This window comes from Rhinatrema bivittatum, chromosome 12 (assembly GCF_901001135.1).
Source record: "Rhinatrema bivittatum chromosome 12, aRhiBiv1.1, whole genome shotgun sequence".
Taxonomy (NCBI): Eukaryota; Metazoa; Chordata; class Amphibia; order Gymnophiona; family Rhinatrematidae; genus Rhinatrema; species Rhinatrema bivittatum.
In genome coordinates this window covers 54,968,265-54,987,987 of record NC_042626.1, presented here as the reverse complement: position 1 = coordinate 54,987,987, position 19,723 = coordinate 54,968,265, and the positions used below count along the sequence as shown (strand labels likewise).

At 43.5% G+C, this 19,723-nt stretch overlaps 1 protein-coding gene across 1 annotated transcript in view; it reads left to right on the top strand.

The window, feature by feature from the left end:
* The first annotated feature begins 353 nt into the window (after window positions 1-353).
* The window catches only part of SAMD14 (sterile alpha motif domain containing 14), a 38,831-nt gene continuing 19,461 nt past the window's right edge, over window positions 354-19,723 (top strand). Inside the window, 9 exon segments of the mRNA XM_029572239.1 lie at window positions 354-411; window positions 7,013-7,170; window positions 7,956-8,277; window positions 9,383-9,470; window positions 9,722-9,796; window positions 11,088-11,247; window positions 11,385-11,411; window positions 11,413-11,505; window positions 13,336-13,491. Of these exon segments, the coding sequence (XP_029428099.1) occupies window positions 354-411; window positions 7,013-7,170; window positions 7,956-8,277; window positions 9,383-9,470; window positions 9,722-9,796; window positions 11,088-11,247; window positions 11,385-11,411; window positions 11,413-11,505; window positions 13,336-13,491 (1,137 nt within the window).

Here is a 19,723-nt window from a genome sequence, read left to right as displayed (position 1 = left end):
CCAAGGCTGGCTAGCCCCTGTCCTACTGCTGGACTGCTGCCTGCGCATGCTTTATTTGTGTCAACTCAGGGACTGAAAATCTAACACAGGTTATATAGGACTTCTTTCTTTACCTTTATTTGAATTTGTTGATTGCCTATATCCTAAGCGATGTGCAGAAGGAAAGCGAGCATAAAATCGGTACAAATACAACCCAAAGCAATAATTACAACAACAGAGAAAATACCAGACAATCAGAAACCATTCAAGGGCTTAATAAAATGCCCGTCTGAATAGGCCCTGTTTTTAATGAAGTCTTCAAGGACTTCAGGCTGCCTGCAAGGCGCAGTGCTTCAGGCAGAGAGTTCCAAAAGATGGGAGCTGCCACTGAGAAAGCACAGTCTCTGGCGACAGTAAGCCTGGCATGCAAAGGTGAGGGCACGGCTAGAAGGCCCCTTTGTGAAGGGCGGAGCTGACGAGTCGGGCACTGCACCCCGGTGAAACAGCGGAGGAAACCGATTTGAAAGTAATGATTGCGACCTTGTCTTTAATGGGCTCTTCAATAGGAAGCCAGTTCTTTCTAAACTCAGCAAACACAAGAGGGCAGACTGGAGACAGGGCAGGACAGCAGGAGAGGATGGAAGGCAAGAATGAAACATTTCCTGCTGAAAAAAACCCCTTTTCTGAATCTGGTCAATCTTTCCATCTCCCTCTGCCCTGCCTTCCTTTTTAGGTTTGCATAAGCCTCTTTCATGCCGGGATTATGCGTTCCCATTCTTTTCCCTGGAGACAGCAGTTTATGGCTTTAATGGATGCGGATTGACTGCTCCCCCTCCCTACCTGCACCCGTTTTACTGCGCCATCTCTCCAGAGGCCTCCTGCCACCCTCCTTAGTACAGTTAGAGAGGACTCAGTCACTGAATGTGGAATATTTCCTCATACACCCATGTGCACAACAGATTTTTCTTAATTCGCACCTCGTGCACAAAGGGGTCGATTAAAAAACCCGTGCACAGTTCCCGGCGCGCGCACATGGACGTGATGATTTTATAACATGCGCGTGTCGGTGCACGCATGTTATAAAATAAAGTTCCCGAGCGCACACGCTCTTTCCATTGGAGTATGGATCCCAATATCGTTGTTTTTCCAGAAGAAGAAACTTTTTTTTTTAAAGATATCTGGTACCTATTCTCTCGAATTCTGTTGCCTTCTCTGCAGCTATTGTGCCCTTTTGATGATTGAGGCTAAAAATACCTGCTAGCTTTTTCTAGTTGTAATCCCTGGCTGATATTCCCTTGTGCAAGGCAATGACATTGTGTTTTCTCTTGGGGTAGATTTTAAAGGATGTGTGCGCGCACATGGACGCACCAATTTTTATAACATGCGCTCACCAGCTCACACAGGTTATAAAATCTGGTGGCCGCACACACATGTGCACCGGGTTTTACAATCCACGTGCGCATGTGCGGGTGCCGTGCGCGCGGGGGGGGGGGGGGTGAATGTTTGAAAATGACACGTGACGACGCGATCAGGCCTTCCCCAGTTCCCTCCCAGTCCGCTCCCATTAAGAGCGGACTGGGCAGGAACTTCCCTAAGCCCCTGTCTTACCTTCTTTCCCCTTCCCCACTCTTCCCTGACCCCTGTACTAACTATAAATACGTTTTCTTTTTTGTTTGTTTCGTAACTTACTTCTGCTCCTTTGGAGCAGAAGTAAGTTACGCGCACCAACTAATGGCCACTGTCCCCACCGGCCTCCGTCCGACCCTTCCCACGCCCCACCCAGTTTTTCAGGGCCCTGGCACTCCTGCACGTATCGGTGTTTACGCTCGTGGCCGGGCCATGCCCGCAGCACGTACAAGGCCCGGCCCGCATGAGTAAACACAGAAACTTACGTGCGCCAGGCTTTTAAAATGCGGGCTTTAGTGTCCTCTTCTTGTGTGGGGAGGGGGGGATTAGGTGTATATATATGTACGGGGAGCAAAATACGTAGGAATTGTATTCTGTTGACTTTTTACTTGTTTTATTGCCATTCCTCAATAAAGATATCTGGAAAAGAAATATTATAAACATTAAATATTAAACAAAGCTACAGAAATCACAAAAAAATCAAAGTAGTGACGCAATACAGTACAGAAAAAACATACACAATATAGCAGAAAATATAATATTGAAATCCAATATATTATAGAAATGTCCTTTATATTCAAAGAGCATAGACATTATTGTATTGCGTCACTACTTTGATTTTTTTTATTATTTCTGTAGTTTTGTTTAATGCTTATATTATATTTAGAGTCTTTGATTACACTTTGATACTACTAATAAAAATAGTTTTTAAAATGTCTCATTAGTGTTCTATATCACATTTGTATTTGTTAGTATACACTTTTTGGAACACTTTATCTGTTTTTATTGCCAGTGCATTTGAGTTTTCACTTTAGATAGATATAGATTATATATTGAACTTCAAAATTCTAATCCAACAAGTTCTTTGGATAATGCTGTTGGTCTCAAAATAGATCCTGTAGCGGATTCAGTTTTGTCCACGGCCAATAGGGTTATTAGAACATGCATATCAATAAGTTGTGGAAATCCGAATGTGTATGTGTGTGTATGCATACATCAGTCCATTTCAATACCAGCGTGTGCAACCCATCCTTCTGTCCATGCAAGCAGCATACACATCCATCCCAACCATGCCAAAGACCAGTGTACACAAGCCCTTCAAACCATTAGTTATCCACCAATCTACCCATGAAAACACCAATGGTTGCACATATATGCATTCATGCCCATATCAGTACCTCTGTCCATGCAGATATCAGCCTGTCTGAGCATGTGGATATGGCCAGCCATTGCCTCAGGTACAAACTATGGAGTAAATTGTCAAAATAGTATATACATGCACAAATAGCATGTATGATGTATATGCTATCTTATAAACATTGTGGGGTAGATTTTAAAAGGGGTGTGCGCAGCATTCATGTGCGCACGCTACCCGGCGCGCGCACATGTACACCTGATTTTATAACAAAATCAGGGGTCGGCACTCACAAGGTGCACAATTGTGCACCTTGTGAGTGCCGAGCTGCGCTGCCTTCCCCCGTTCCCTTCCCCCTAACCTGACCTTCCCACCCCTTCCCCTAACCTTTCCTCCCCCTAGCCCTACTCTAACCCCCGTCGAAATGTTTATTTTACCTTTTGCGCCTGCCTCTGGGCAGGCGCAAGTTGTGCGCACCGGCAACCTGCCGGCACACGATCCTCCAACACAGCAGCAATGGCCTCTGGTCCTGCCCCTGCCACGCCCCCAGACCACCCCTTTTGTAAAGCCCCGGGACTTACACGCGTCCCGGGGCTTTACACGTGTTGCCGGGCCTTTTTAAAATAGGCTCGGCACGCGTAACCCTTTTAAAATCCGGCCCTGTGAGTGCAAGTGTATTTTTTGTTTCATGTGCATTTTAACAGGGGAAGAAAAAGGGGTAATCTAGGGCATTTTAGGACAGGATTCAGAGATACGTGTATCGATTACCAAAAGTATTCATATACTTTTACTCCTATTAATTAACCTGCACAAGTGAAATCAGACTTGTCTGCTGCCTGCAGTTTTTGGATGGGGGTTCAGGGTGAAATGCTAGAGAGTCTGGGTGAACTGAAGAAGGACAGGATGATCTGGTTGAGATACCGGCAAACTGATGATTCCAAATACTTGTGCACACTTTATAAAATACCTGCTATCACATGTAACTTTGGATGTGTATTATTATTTTTATTTATTAATTTTGATGAATCACTTTTCTTACACATGTATATCATGGCAATGTAAATAATCAAAAACAAACATACCATACATTAAAACTAACAGAGAATAGAAAAAATTAGAATTCAGAATTTGAAAACTAAAATTAAATTAAAATTAAAAATCTTAAAATAATGAGAAAATTTTAAAAGATCAAATAAAAATAATAGTATCATGATTATTTCACATGTACAATAAGGGCCAGATTTTAGTACCTACTCGCAGGTGTAGATTTGTGCACACAACCCGGCACGCACAAATCTACGCCCGATTTTATAACATGTGCACAGCCGTGCGCATGTTATAAAATCCGGGGTCGGCACTTGTGCACCTTGCACGTGCCGAGCCCTATGGGAGCCCCGATGGCTTTCCCTGTTCCCTCCCAGGCTGCTCCGAAATCGGCCCTTATTGTACATTTGAAATAATTATGATACTGCCCAAATATACTTGTGGAACATACTCGTGAAATCTGTTCTTCTTATTTGGTTCCCAGTCTTTGGAATTCTTTTTCTTTGGCATTACATCTTGAAAAAAACTGTCAAATTTAGGAAGTCCCTCAAAACCTTTTTCACAAAGGCCTTCCAAGATTAATATTTTTCTGACTTTACAGGTATTTTGTTTTATTTAATTTTATATATGTATTTTTTAAATTTTTTTAATTATAATTACTATTATTTGTATTTGATTTTTTTAAATTTTCTCATTATTTTAAGATTTTTAATTTTAATTTAATTTTAGTTTTCAAATTCTGAATTCTAATTTTTTTTCTATTCTCTGTTAGTTTTAATGTATGGTATGTTTGTTTTTGATTATTTACATTGCCATGATATACATGTGTAAGAAAAGTGATTCATCAAAATTAATAAATAAAAATAATAATACACATCCAAAGTTACATGTGATAGCAGGTATTTTATAAAGTATGCACAAGTATTTGGAATCATCAGTTTGCCGGTATCTCAACCAGATCATCCTGTCCTTCTTCAGTTCACCCAGACTCTCTAGCATTTCACCCTGAACCCCCATCCAAAAACTGCAGGCAGCAGACAAGTCTGATTTCACTTGTGTATATTTTATTTTATTTACTGGTTTTATATACCGTCATTCGGTGTAGCCATCATAATGGTTTATAACAGTAAAAGAATACAATAAGATAAATTCATTAAAACCAAAATACATAAAATTATATTGACGTAGAAACATCATAATAAAATAGTATTTAGAATAAAATAAAATTAAAAGCAGGTAAGAACAATATAATAAAACAATGGAAAACTAAAATAGTAAAAGATAACATTTAAAGAAAGGCGTGTTTAGTACGGTTAAAAAATCATAAAATAATAAAACATAGGGGTTAATGAGAATGGCTAGGTTAGTTGGATTCATTGTAAGTCTTTGTGAAAAGCCAAGTTTTTATTTCTTTCTTAAATATCTTTAGGTTTTGTTGTAAGCTTAATTCTGTGGGAAGTGAATTCCAGATCTTTGGGCTAGCAAGGGTTATTGCACGTTCTCTAACTTTACTATTGTGCTCCCTTTCTCCCTATATATCCATTTAACTGAGCAGTGACCTAAGGAGGGTACTTCTTATATCCTGACTCTGGCGGAAGCACTAAGTGAACTAGGCCTGAGTTTAGGGGGTGTGAACCATGTGAGGCCGTGAGCGGTGCTGCCGCAACTCGTGGCCCCACATGGCTCATGCCCCCTAATGGAGGTGGCGGTGCAACCGGATGGGGGCAGCACATTGAGGTAGGGGCGGGCGCAAGGCAGAAGGTGCCTAGGGCGCCTAATCCCCTTGCTTATATCCAAAGTCTCTTCCGTTCTACTCTCTGATCTTATGAGAATAGAACATATGTCAGTGTTGTCATTGCTACAGGATTTCACACATTTTTTATATTGTTGCAATTTGTTGCACTGCATTTTCGTGATTTAGGTCTTAAGAAAACGTCACCTGGATATTGGCCAGAATTTCAGAGACCTGTGCTGGGTTATGGTTTTGTCTATCTTTGAATGTGACTTAGTTTGAGGTCATTGGCAGAGCTGGGATTGGAACTAGTGCACCAGGGGGCTAATGTGATTTGCCTGAATTCAGATGTGGGGCCTGCTTTAGGGAGCCCCAGCATCACAAGGATCCCCTTAGTGAAGCTGAGTGAGGTCACTGAGGCAGAGCTTCATGGTACCTGGCACTGGCTGGGACCACTCTTTATTTCTGTCCTGGGTCCTACTGTGTCTAATGCCGGCCCTTTAGCAGAGTTGGGATTAGAACCCATGCATGGGGGGGGGGGGAAATGATGTGACTTGCTCAAGGTCAGAGAGAGGGTTGGTGGAAAAGGTAGGATTTCAGGTTCATGATCTCAAGAACTTTACTGTCTTGTAGTTTGCTGTTCTATGAATTAAACCAAAGCCTCTGCCATTTTGTCATCCAGTGATGTCTATCTGTTCATCTGCATTGCTGATTTTTTACTTTTGGAGGGAATGCAGCTTCTTGAGTTGCAATGTATCTAAGATTAATGATTTCTCTCTGTCTCTTAATTCATGGATGCAATCATTTCTCCCTATCCACTGGCATTTGAATCCCATTAGAAGTCGCCTGTCCCCTGGCCTGGAACCACCATTTCTTTCCCCAGAAGTTGAAAATACAGCCAGATCAGCTGGGTCTGTATGTTAAAATCTACTAAAGGCATTGTGCTGTTAAAAGTGGACCTGATACATGCCTCCACCATGAATTTCAAGCCATCCTTGCTTAGTGTACCAGTCAACTTTTGTATAAGAACAATAATGCAGCTAGATCTTCATCAGCTAGGTTGACTCTGCAGTAGTCAAATGACCCAAAAAGATCCTGAATTGTCAGTTGTAGGGGCTCACTTAGGAAGGAACTGAGTGGGGGCAGAATTAAGAGTCAAGGCGGGAAGAAATGATTGTAAGGACACCTGCTATTGCCAGGCAGTGCGTCCTTTCCTCAGACTTTAGATTCCTTTAGTAATTTTCCTTTCTGTTCAGTGAAAATTGTTTCTTGTTTTCCTTTCCTATATTTTCTCACCTTCTTTCCACCTCCTCTCCTCCCTCCCATCTACCTTCTATCAACTTAACTTTCCTTCTCACTCAATCTCTCCCTCTGCCTTGCTCCTCCCTTTTCTCCTTGTTTGTGACCTTCTACCTCTTTGTCCATTGGTCTGTCTGTCTCTCTCTCTGTATCTGTTATCTTCCACCTCTCTGCCCCCTGTTCTCTTTCACTCCCAGATTTTAATGATGTGATTCCAGAAACCGAGAGGCTGGACAGCAGTTTGCAGAAGGCCAGGGCTCAGCTGTCGGTGAAAGGCAGGCGGCAGCGCCCTTCCAGATCTCGTCTGAGGGACAGTATTGACTCCGCAGATGGTGACGGCAGCCTGGAGAGAAAGGTAAGCCAGCCCCTGCACCATCGGTTGCATGCATGGACCGGTAGATCTAAGAGAAAGCCATAAGTCCATTAATGCAGTGGAATAAAACCAGGAGTGGCTCCGTGAGTTTCTGTTGAACTGGAGCCTTCTGGTAACCCAGCCTTAAGTACAAGATGGATATTTCCTTCTGCTCCCCTGGCAGCTGCCTTATGGACACAAGTGACACAGATGACATTCAGTGGATTTGATTGGCCCATAGTGTAGCAAATGGTCTAAATGGACCGATAGGATCATTGTAGAAGTGTGACGTCACTGGCCCACCAGGTGATAAATGAAAACCAATGTTTTTTAATCTGTTTGTCTTTCATACTCTTACTTCCCATGTAACTAAGCCTCCTGTTCTCCCTTTGCTTTCCACTCCAAAGTTTCCTTAGCTCTTCCAGCTAATTGATTTAGTATTGGGAAGGGAGGGAGATGATTTTTATTTTTTTAATCATTTGGAAACGGAGGTTCTCTGGACAATAGGAATGATGAGGGTGATGCCAAGAAAATCCGTGGCGTCAGATAATGAAGGAAAGGTAGTGATCGTCTTACAAGCGTCGCACTTTGTTGTGGCAAAAGGCAAGTTAGAAGCCCACAGATAGGCCCAAGGGCCGAGTCCAGTATCGTGCAACTGCAAAAGTGCAGACATAACATTACTTTCAATCCTTATTACTAGACTAATTGCCATCCAAGGCACCTTCCCATGAATCCCTCATAAAGAGGTTGCTCAGGACCCTAACACTGTCTATGTGGTTTATCTGCAGGAAGCTGACAGCTTTGAGAATCCCTTTCACGGCATGAGGTCTCCTCTACATTCTTCTCTGCACACCACCTCCTCCTCCTCGTCATCCTCTCCCTTCCTCCGCTCCCCGGCGTTCTCCTTTGACCCCTCTGTTGTCAGGCGGACCCTGGAGGGGGACGAGGCCCCATCATCGCCATTGACCCGCTACCAGCCCCTGACCAATGCATCCTCTCAGGAGGCCCTGAGCTCCACCCCTACCAGCTCACCCCCTAAGCACTGCCACAGTTCCGACAGTTCCCCCCTCTACACCCGCAGGGACCGCCGGGCGGACAGGCACAGTGAAGGTAAGTCAGGGCTTCTGCCACATCAGTATCTAGTAAGGGGGGGGGGGGAAATTCACCTCTGTGACAGTTATATGCAGTGGCAAAAGGATTGGTGGCACGTGTGCCTGAAATAGTTTTGGGGCCAGCCCTGAAGGGGCTGTGGTGGTGGCTTCTCCTAGCTTGACAGTCACCGGTTGACTTTAATTTAATGATTGCATTTTGCTAAGAAAAAGTTGTGGTTGTAATTAGTAAATTTATACAGATTTTAATCCCAGGGCTTGTGTATGACCAACTCCACAGCAGTGGACTGCAAACCAGGGAAGCCAAGGTTCAGATATCCCACTGCTGCTCCTCGCGACCTCCATTGCCTCAGACACAAAGTTAGATTGTGAGCCCTCCAGGGAGAGAGAAAATACCTCCAGTACCTGAATGTAATCTGCTTGTAAGTGCCAGAACGGCAGGATTTAAATCAAATAAACATATGGCATCCCTATAACTTGCTGAGGCTGCTCTCTGGTCCAGGAGGGGTGCTCGGTCAGCAATGAGCAGGTTTATATGTGATACACAGCAGTTTCATTCCCCAGATAACGTTCTCAGGTTTCTATACTCTGAACTCTCTTTTAGTCTAGTCCTGGGTCTTAAGCCCAGGCCTGAGTTTTACTCGAAATTCTAAGCCCATTACTCCCAACAGGTCGGACAGCAGTTCCCAGTTTGCCGCTGCTTTTCTGAACGTCGGGCTGCCTGGCTTCCAGTATCCACCGCCGTGTGGTTTCTCTGAGCCCTCTGCTTCTGAGCAACACTGGTTCCCCCTGGCCCACATCCAGACCCAGCCAGTGTTCTGCTCACCTGATTCTTTAACTTCAAACAATACAGTTGGATTCCTCTTGCCAACTTGCCCTCTGCGCAACCAGGCTGTCTTTTTCTTCCCCCGCCCCCGCCAGTGAGTAAGCTGAGGTTTAAACGTCCTGGCTAGCACATACTCTTCTTCGTACTTTCCCTGGGCTCTCTCTCTCTCGCACACATCATCTGTGCAGTGCTTCCCAACCCTCTATCCAACCCCGCACGCACCTCAGGAGTAAACCATGGCCATAAATGTTTTATATGCTTTTGGCTTGTCCTCTTGCAGACGACAGTAGGGACACAAGTCCACCAGACCCGGGCAGTCCGACTATGGGCCTCGACAAAAAGACTCGAAGAAAGTTCTTGGATCTAGGGTAAGACGTAGAGGGCTACAAGCTCTTCCCACCCACCCTGCCTTTGCTTGCATGCAGTTATGTGTGCACACGCTTGTGTAAGAATCTCCTCTGGTCTCTCTGTGCTTTTACTTCAAGTCAATTGTGTCTAAAGGCAGGCTGTCTTTCTGGCAACGGGTGTCTCTTATATTGCTGACTGCTCTGTCTTCTCAGGTCCTCTCTTTCTTTGCTTGCGGGCGTCCCAGAGGTAACAGCTGATTTGTGTTTTGCAGGGTGACACTGAGGCGAGTGTCTTCCAGCAGAATTAGGAAGGAGAAGGGGAGCAACAGACTATCCATGGGCAGCAGGTGATCACCCCAGAATAATGTGTGATACTATTCCCCCCCCCCCCCCCCAAAGAAATGTACAGCCTTTGCAATAACACCTTCTGCACCCCTAGGGGAGAACCGAGCATCCCCTATTACTCCAGCATTACCAGTTTGTAACTCTCCACAAAACAACCATAATGTCAACCGGTTCCATGTTAATAGAATTATAAATGGAGGAGGATGCAGGATGAACATAAGAGTAAAGCATGGCAAGGCGGACCAGAGGCCTCAGACAGTGGCCAATTTGGGCTGCAAGTATCCAGCAGAACCCAAAGAGTAAATCCATTCTTTCTTCTGTCTCCCAGGCATAGGCGATGGCTTTCTCAAATCCACCTGGCTAATGATGGTTTCTGGACCTTTTCTCCAGAAACTCGTCCAAACTTCTATTAACCCAGCTATTTAGATGCCTCGAGCATTCTCTGGCAACAGATTCCACAGCTGGATTGTGCACGGAGGGAAAAAAATGCTTTCTCTGATTTATTTAAAATTTATTGCCTGTTAATTTCCTGGAGTGTCCCCTGATCTCCGTACAAGTTGAAAGGGTACATAAGTGTTCCATTTACCTGTTCCACCCTTCTCATGATGTCTTCTTTAATCCACCCCTCTTTATCATTTTGGTTGCCCTTCTGCACCTTCTCTAGTTCTGCTGCAGCTTTTCATGAGCTGAGGCAACCAGAATTGCCCATAATATGTTACATTTTTATGTGATTCTGTTTTTAGTTTGTTATTCATACTATGTATGTGTTAAATATGTAAACCACCCTGGTTGATTTTGGAAAGGCAGCATAAAATATAAATACAAGTAAATAAATAAATAAATACCAAAGGTGCAGCCGCACTATGGCTTGATACAAAAGCATTTGGATATAATCTGTTTTATTCTCCATTCCTTTCCAAATCATTCCCAAATAAATAAATAGGTGCATAAATGGATGATGGATGTACAGATGGAGAGATGATACCGTAGAGAAATGACACTGAACCGGAGAGGTGTTGGGTAGATTGTTGAATATCCCATATGGTTGAGTGGATGAGTTGGAGGGGAGGAAATAGTAGATAATGAGTTTGGAGCGCTATTTGATGAATGGTCTTAAATATATGAGTAAATGAACTGTTGGATGAGTGGACAGATGGCTTGAAATTGAATCCATTAAGTCAATTTGACCTGACCGATTTTGTATGCATGTCTAGGGAATTATTCAGCTGCCCAAAACTGGGAGTCCTGGATCTGGGATAGATACTGACTGTCCCCTGGTGGGTGTTTTCACAGGGAGTCAGTGGAAGGCTCCAGTCGATCGTGTGCATCTCCATTTATGCCTTTCTCCTGGTTCACAGACAGTGGTAAGGGCTCCGGCTCGTCTGGTAGTACCGTCTCTCCGACGTGCTCTCCGAAATCTGAAGGATTTAGTCCTAAAAAATCAGCTTCTCAGGTCAGTAACTGAAATGAAGAGATTGTAGAGCTCCACAGGGTTAAAATGGGGAATGTAAGGGTTGTGCTTTGAGCAGTCTATCAATCACTCTCTTCATTTCTCCTCCTCCTCCTCCTCCCCACTCCATTTTTCTCCAGGAATCCACCCTGAGCTATGACTCCACCCCCCCCCAGCAGCAGCCCAAAAAACACAAGCCATGCAGCAGCAGCAGAAACCTGTTCCCACCCCTACCATACCTTGTCCCAGTCTTCTGATGAGGTGAGTTACCCTGGGAAGGAAAGGCTTGGCTCCGTTTATGTCAAAATTCCTACAGGTCTGAAGAACAGAATCAGGGAGTGCAAATAGCACAAAACTAAACCTTTACGCGACCCAATTCATGTTTTTACCAGGACACACCTGGAAAACACTTGCTTTGTTTTTCATATAAAGCTGTCTGTCTTCGCCAATAGTTGAGTTTTGTCCTGCTGATCACTGCCAATGAACAAACTTCACTTCTGAGAGAGAGTGCTGAATTCAATTAAGGCCGGATTTTAAAACACGGCACGCATAAATCCTGGGGTTTTACGCGCGCCGAGCCAGTTTTCAAATGGGCCCGGCCATGTGCATAAACCCTGGGAAGCGTGTAAGTGCCGGGGCCTTAAAAAGGGGTGGTCCAGGGGGCGGGGCTAGTGTATGTATGAGAGATAATGTATGTATGTCTATGTGTGAGTATATGTATAGATATATATCTATATCTATGAGAGAGGGAGGAGAAAGGTTATATACTCCTTTCCCACTACTCTATGACAATCCCAGGGTGACTGGAAATAAAAAATTCCCAGGTTTGGAGAGCATGAATCCTTATCCTTATTAGTTACTAGTTTTAATTTTGGGGTGTTATTTAATGTGTCTGCTGTTTTGAATTTTTTTTGGTATTTGTGCAATTTACAAAACATTTTGAGTTTTTAATTATTGGATCTTCATTCATCAGCTGTTTTGAAAAATTCTATTAGTATGTTTATATTATTATGATTTAGGTATTTATTATATTTCTTGATTTCATTTTTTAATGGCTGAGGATTGGTGGTAGTTTCTTTTTTTCCATTGTTGTACTACATTTAGAGTCTGACTTATGGGTCCCAATTCAGTTTTTGTCTGCATGATTCTATTTATAATTTTTCCTGTATGGTGAGGGTCTGCCTGTGTTCTGCATGTGTGATCGAGGTGAGGTATTCTGCTGGGATTTAGGAATCTACAGCAGCTTGGTTTGTTCTGTTTTCCTAATATGAAGTATATTGGTGTTTTAGGGCCTGGTGTAATATTTGCAATGTTGCAGGGTTGTTACATTTTTAAGTGCTGGCAGTTAGTGCTGTTTTGGTGTGGGAGGTTTATTATCTTTTAATTGTAATTTACTCATGCCTTTTTGAGGGCCAGGCCCTCACCCAATACATGTTACAGTAATTCTTATGCCATATGAGTTCCAAGTGTCCTTTTTTTTTGCAGGGATTTTTGGTTGGCACCATAGCAGTGCATGTAAATATAATATACATGTTGTGATGTTTTTTACCTCAGAAGACTGTACTTTCAATATCTTTATCATGTACAATCTCTTATTATAAATGCATCATTCTTAACAGTGTGCGTAGGGGGGAGGTGCAAGTGTATAAGGTTCCTCTAGGGCACCAGCAGTGGGTTCCAGGGGAGGGGGTGAAGACCCGGAGGTGGGTCTGACAGTTTTTAAAGTTTAGGTTGTTGGAAGGACCTGGGCTGAATGAAGGGGGGAGGGGGGTGGGGCCGGAACAATAATTGTTCACACAGGGCAGCAAAAAGGCTACCACCGGCCCGGGGTGCTAGCTATCCCCAGGCCCGAGTTTTGGCCTGGATGGGTTCCTCCCAGCAGGAGCCTTAGGCCCAGATTTCAGGGTCAGTCAAAACTGGCATTCTTAGAGCTAGCATGGATGTGCAAGGTCCAGTTCTGCTAATTTGCTTCCTTACCTTGCTCTGCCCTCCCTCTGCCAGTCTTGGTAACCTCCCTCTCTGGACTGTTCTTGATATTTTTCCAAGTTCACCAGTCATGATATTCTTTTGCTTTCCTTTCTTGCTGTGGAGTTCCTGGATGAGCCAGTTGCCTTGGCAACCACCTGGACGAGCCAGCAAGTGGGCCAGTGGCTGGAGGGCTTGAACCTGGAGCCGTACGTGGCGGAGTTCGCCGCTCGCGAGGTGGATGGACAGCAGTTGTTTCACCTAGACGGAGCAAAACTTAAGGTGCAGGTCTTCTCGGCAGCCCATTGTATGGATAACCGCTTTCTAAGGGAAGCAAAAGCATAGCTCAAGGGCACCAATGGGATAGAAAACCAGGAATGGAGGAATGGGCTTTCTTAGTTCAGATTCTATCCCGACACCTTAAGCTTATTAGGAAGCACAGAAGTTCAGGGCTAAGAGGCATCCTAGGAGGTCCATGGGCTCAATCCCCTATCTCCAGGCAGGAGCCACTGCACCAACATTATTCAATCTGAACTTGAAATCCTCTAATGAAAGCCCCCGGGTAACCTGTAGGAACTGATCACCCCCCCTTCCTACGTAACAGAAGCTGAAGCTCATCCCCAGCAGAAATGGATCCCTCCCTCCTCCTTGGCTGCCGTTAGGTCCCACTCTCGGTCTTCTCTTCTATAGTCAAAGTAAGCCCAGCTCCAGCTCGCCCTCGTCGGTCTGTCAGCTCTGCTCTTTCTGGTGGTCCTGGGCATCCGGCGGTTCTGATCTCATCTCCCCTGCAATACGTTTTACAATGGCTCCCATTATGAACTTCAAAGGCATTTGGAGGCCAGGATTCTCCCTGGCACTGGAGAGAAACTGGGACCATTGGCAGACTGCCATGTCTTTTCCTTATTGGACCCAGCCCCGAAACGTGACCCAAAGGTGACGGCGGGCCCTTTGTGCTCGCTAGGGCTCCTATACATCTGACGAAGTATGCAGTCCCGAAATCACGTGCACCGGTCCAGTTTTTCAAAATTTCTTATTAGACCAACCTCCCCCTCCCCCCACCCCTCAATCAAAAGAAAAAAAAAATCACAGCTTGCAAAGAATCCAGCGAGCTGGAATGGCAGCAAAATGAAAGGGTAATTTTCAAAGCTACTTACCCATGGGAAATGACCCGCTGAACGCTACCCCTCCTCCCCCACCTTGATCACAACACTGGTACTTTTACCTGGGACCACAAAGGGGGCATGGTGAGTTTAGGGAGGGAGCGCGGCTTTCATTCTGAGAGCCCTGTGAATAGTTCTGGTGGGGGGGCTTGCACCTACTTCAAAGCGGAGTTTCATGGCCCCCGTTCCTGTGGCCGGCGGGGTATCCTTTGAAAATTAGATTGTACCTATGGGACTGCAAGCCCCTGGCAGGGTTTCAAGGGTCCCCCCCCCCCCCCCCCCCCATCAGTACGAACCCCACTATGCATAGGAAAAGCAAAATGTGAAATGGCAAGAAAGCTTAGATTAAGAATCCCCCAGTGACGGCACAGGATCTTTATAATGTAAACTCTAACTGCAAAGAGGGGAAAGCCTTCAAAGTTAGACTGGGCTGAAAGTTTAGGGCTGTGTGGGTTGACAATGCTCCAGGTTTGCAAGCTCTGGTTCTGGAGTGGCTTCAGCAGGGCCAGTGCTAGCATAGTTACTAGTTAGCACCCTAGGCGAACCTTTGTTCATTCCCTATCCCCTCTCCCAACTTAACTACCGGCGGCAGCGGCTCCGGCAAAGCACTCCCTTCTGGTGCAGCGCTCCGTTAAACATCACACTGGCAGGAGTTCTGCCACCCCCAAAATCTTGGTGCTCTAGGCGACGGCCTAGTTTTTCTATATTGAAGCACCAGCCCTGAGCTTCAGTAGTCTAGATCCAGCTCCAGCACCAAGAGAGATCCTCAGCTCCAGCTCAGCTCTGGAGCAGCTCAAGCTGCTTTTACCAGGCTCCAGATCCAAAGCCAAATATAAAAAAAAAAAAAAGTATGGTACTGTAAGAACATAAAAATTATCATGCGGGTTCAGACCAAGGTTTGTCGAGCCCAGCATCCTGTCTCCAACAGAGGCCAATCCAGATCACACGTACCTGGCAGATCCCATAAAGTAGACTAATTCCTGTTACTCACTCCTAGGGATAGCCATAGCTTTATTTAGTCTGCCTGGGTAATCATGTTATGGACTTTTCCTCCAGGAACTTGTCCAAACCTCTTTTAAACCCCGCTATGCTACTCGCCTTGATCACACCCTCTGGCAGCAGATTCACAGTTTGAATATGCACTGAATGAAAATGTACTTTCTATGATGTTTTGAATCTGCTGGTTGTTAGTTTTATGGATTGGCCCCTTATTTTAGTATTATCTGAAAGGGTATATAACCATCCTTTATTTAACCATTTACCCTATTATAAGCTTAGTAACATTTTCTAAGTGATGTTACTGGATAATAAATATTCCCGATAGAGAAGGAAAGAGGGCCAGGGGAGATTTGGGTCCATAAAAGGGACTATACTCCCAAATGAGAAGCAGTTGGGAGCTATGCAATAGTGTAGATCAGGGGGTGCACATCTCCGATCTCCAAGCACCACGAACAGGTTTGTTTGTTTAGAATAACCACAATTAATATTTAGGAGATAGTTTTGCATACCATGGAGGCAGTGTATGCAAATCTAATGCATATTCATTGTGGGTATCCTGAAAAACCAGGCCTGATATGGCACTCAATGGCTGGAGTGTAGACGGAGCAAACTGATATTTCTGACTGAGACATGGCATATGCCAATGTATTTACCTGAATGCAGGTGAGTCTAATGCAGAAAAAGGTTGTGGATCAAGGGCAGGCCACACCAGCATGGCCACGCCCACATCATCTTGTTTTCCTGGTGGCATTCTCAAACTCCCAAACCCAGATGCAATTCCAAACAAATCTTTCAGGGAGGCTGGGTTTTATCTCTTGCTCCTATAGTATTCTTTTCTCCATATCTGAGTGATGTTTTTCCAGATGTCTCGGCTGATTGAAAGTGCACTGTGCTGTACTCTGATGTAAACATCTGTATAACTTTCTTCATTTTGCTTTTGCTGCTCCTGTGCCTCAGTCATAAAGTCCAACTAGAGATGAGTTCTGGTTCAATCCCATCAAGCAGGGTCCACTCTAGACAAAGTGAAACCAACTTTTTACCTCTGGTGCAGGTTTCTGCACATTCTGTCACCTGACCTCCTTAGGAATTCAAACAGAGTGACTATACCATCAACTCTAGAACCAAGAAAAGGAAGGCATGGAAAGATTACATGAATGGAAATGGTCTCTCTCATATAGTTAGAATGGGGTTTGATTGGTTTGCTCTTATGAAATGAATTACATGCTGCATTTTGTTGTAAACTTTATCAGAATTTGAAGGTAGCAGAGAGTGGAGCGGCTTCAGCTCCAAGTCCTGGATCCCCGTTCCATTCGGATTCCGGTTCTGAAGTTCTAAAAAAAAAAATCTGGTTCTAAAAAAAAAAATAACTGACTAGCTCTGTTCTAGCTCTTGGAACTGGCACAGAGCCTGGGCCATTTCTATGGTATAGAGAATATTGACAGAAGAAATTTAACCTTATCTGTTAATTTTCTTTCCCTTAGTCCTGCTACACCAGTTCAGAACCATTGGGTTAGGGTCCCATTCTAGCAGATGTAAGCAGAGCACATGATTTTTCCTGTAACATCATCACTACTTACATGTGGTGCGCTAACGCCAGTATTCCCATGACAGAGCAGATTTTAAACTACGTATTACTAATTTTGAAACTTATAACAAATTACCAACTTTTTTAATAGACGAAGATCCTCTTTAAAATTATGTTAAGACTTTATAATTTATCTTTTTCTTTCTTTTTGTTTATCATCTCATTTACTAGAAAATCTCTATATTCTTTTCTGTTTTAAGTTCCTAGGTGGGTTTCTGGACTGGTGTAGCAGGACTAAAGGAAAGAAGAGTAACAGGTAAATTTCAAAGTCTCCTCTTCCTGCTACACCAGTCCAGAATGATTGGGAAGTACCAAAACCCAATTATTATAGGAGGGTGGATGTTAAACCTGCTTTGAGAAAGCTGCCGTCTTCTTTTGTGAGGACATCTGATCTATAATGCTTTATAAAAGAATGCAAAGTTGATCGCTTGGCTGCTTTAAAAATATCTATAGGAGTTCCAGCCTCTGCCCATGATGAAGATTGTGCTCTTGTGGAATAGTCTCTGATAACATCTGGAACCTTACTGTCCTTCACCACATCGTTTCCTTAATCCATCTTGCTAAAGTAGCCTTAGATGTTGCTTCACCTTTGCATGCACCTCCAAATAATTTATCTGTTTTTCTAAAATAATTTGTTACTTCTAAATATTTTAGAAGACATTATAGGTTCAGATACGTCAAAGATCTATTCTTTCTTTCACATTTTTCTTCTGAGAAAGCTGGTAATGTAATTGTCTCATTTAAATGAAAACTAGAAATTACCTTTAATATAAGTGAAGGAACTGGACAAATAGTTACTGTAATTAAGATAAAGTTTAAGAAAGGGTCTCTGCAAGATAGTGCCTGTATCTCAGAAATACATCTTGTTGATGAAATAGCAACCAGAAAAACTGTCTTCAATGTCAGAACTTCATTGTTGCATTTTTTAATGGTTGGAATGGAGGTTTTACGAGAGCCTTTAATATTAAGTTCAGGTTCCATTCAGGACAAATTTCTCTAAATGGTGAATGTAATCTCTGTACCCCACACTGAAAATGAACAATATCTGGATGGGATGCTGCTGTACTCCCTTTGATTCTACCTCTATAACAAGAAATTGCTGTTACTTGGACTTTTAAAGAAATGAGTGCTAAACCTTTTTGTAGAAAATGTAAAATATTTTACATTTCTTCCAGCCAGTGTGGGACTCTGCAGTGTGTCTTGAATTAACACCACCGATGTACATATGCTACAGCTGTAGAAATCACAGAGGGAGAGTAGCCTTGTCTGCGTAATCATAGCCTTTCACGAGCCATGCCACAAGATAGAATGGAGATGGATCCTCCATTACAATTGGTCCCGCTGCTGCTCCTTGTGACCTTGGGAAGGTCACGTCACCCTCCATTGCCTCAAGTGCAAACTTAGGGCCTCATTTTCCAAGCATTTTTCCCATAGACAAGGAATGGGAGAAAAGCCTTAGTAAAGCAGGCTCTTAGACTGTAAGCCCTCTGGGGATAGGGAATACCTACAGTACCTGAATGCTGAAAGGTGGAATATAAAATCAAAATTTTAAAAAAGGACCTCGGGATCCTGGAAGCTGTAGTGGTTGATCAGTTCATAACCTCATGAGACCTGCACATCATGGGCCTTCTCGGCCAGTCTGGTGCTACTAGAATCACTCAAGCTTTTTCCTTCTCTATGTTTCTTAATGTACATCCTATCAATGGCCATGGTGGGAAAACATTCATCAACTTTCCTTTTGGCCATGTCGGAACTACTGTATCTATTCCTTTGCATTGACTGTAAAACTGATGGATTTTGGAGTTGTTTGCAAGTCGCCATTAGATCCCTCTGTGGTGTCCCCCATTGTTTCACTATCTTCTGAAATGCTTTTTGGCTGCGTTCCCACTCACCAGGATGCAGAAGGTTTCTGCGGAGGAAATTTGACTTGAAATATGTATTGCAGAAATCTTTTGTCAATTTTCTTCTGCCCAGGAAAATAGGAGGTTTGTCTCTTCGGATATTCCCTGACTTCGCGTTTCCCCGGTTTTTTTTTTACGTATGCTACTGCCATTGCATTGTCACGAAGATTTCTCACAACCTTTCCCTTTAATAATGGGAGAAAGTGATTATATTGTTAACTTTATTGCTCTAGTTTCCAATCTGTTGCTTGACCATCTGGTTCTTGCTGAGATCATACTCCTTGTACTATTTGTTCTTGACAATGTGCTTCCCATCCTGTTAAACTCTAATGGCCACAATGGCGGTTCTAGACCTGCACCTTTTTTCTAGGTTCTGTGTTTTTAACTACCAAGCAAGATTTCTTAACTGAATCAGCGAAGGGAAGCCGACACTCAATTTTGAGATTGTGGTAGCCAAGATAGGAGGGAACTTTGTAGAGGTCTCATGTGTTCTTTGGACCAAGGAACTAGGTTTATTGTTGCTGTCATTGTTCCTAATATTTGAAGATAGTTCCAAGCTTTTGGTGCTGTTTTGTGATAATTTTTTTATTTGTTTGATAACCTTGATCATGTGCTTTAATGTTAAATATATGCAGCCCTCCTTGATATAGAATTATGCACTCATATATTCTAGAGGCTGGGTTGGGTGAAAATTGCTTTTTGTAAAATTGATTATCCACCCTAAACTTTATAAGAATTGTACTACTATGTTGGTAATTCTGATTCCTTCTTGAAACATTTTGGCTCTGATCAACCAATCATCTAAATAGGTTATGGTTCATCTGTATCATTAAAATCATCTATTGTACCTGAAGACTGGAGGATAGCCA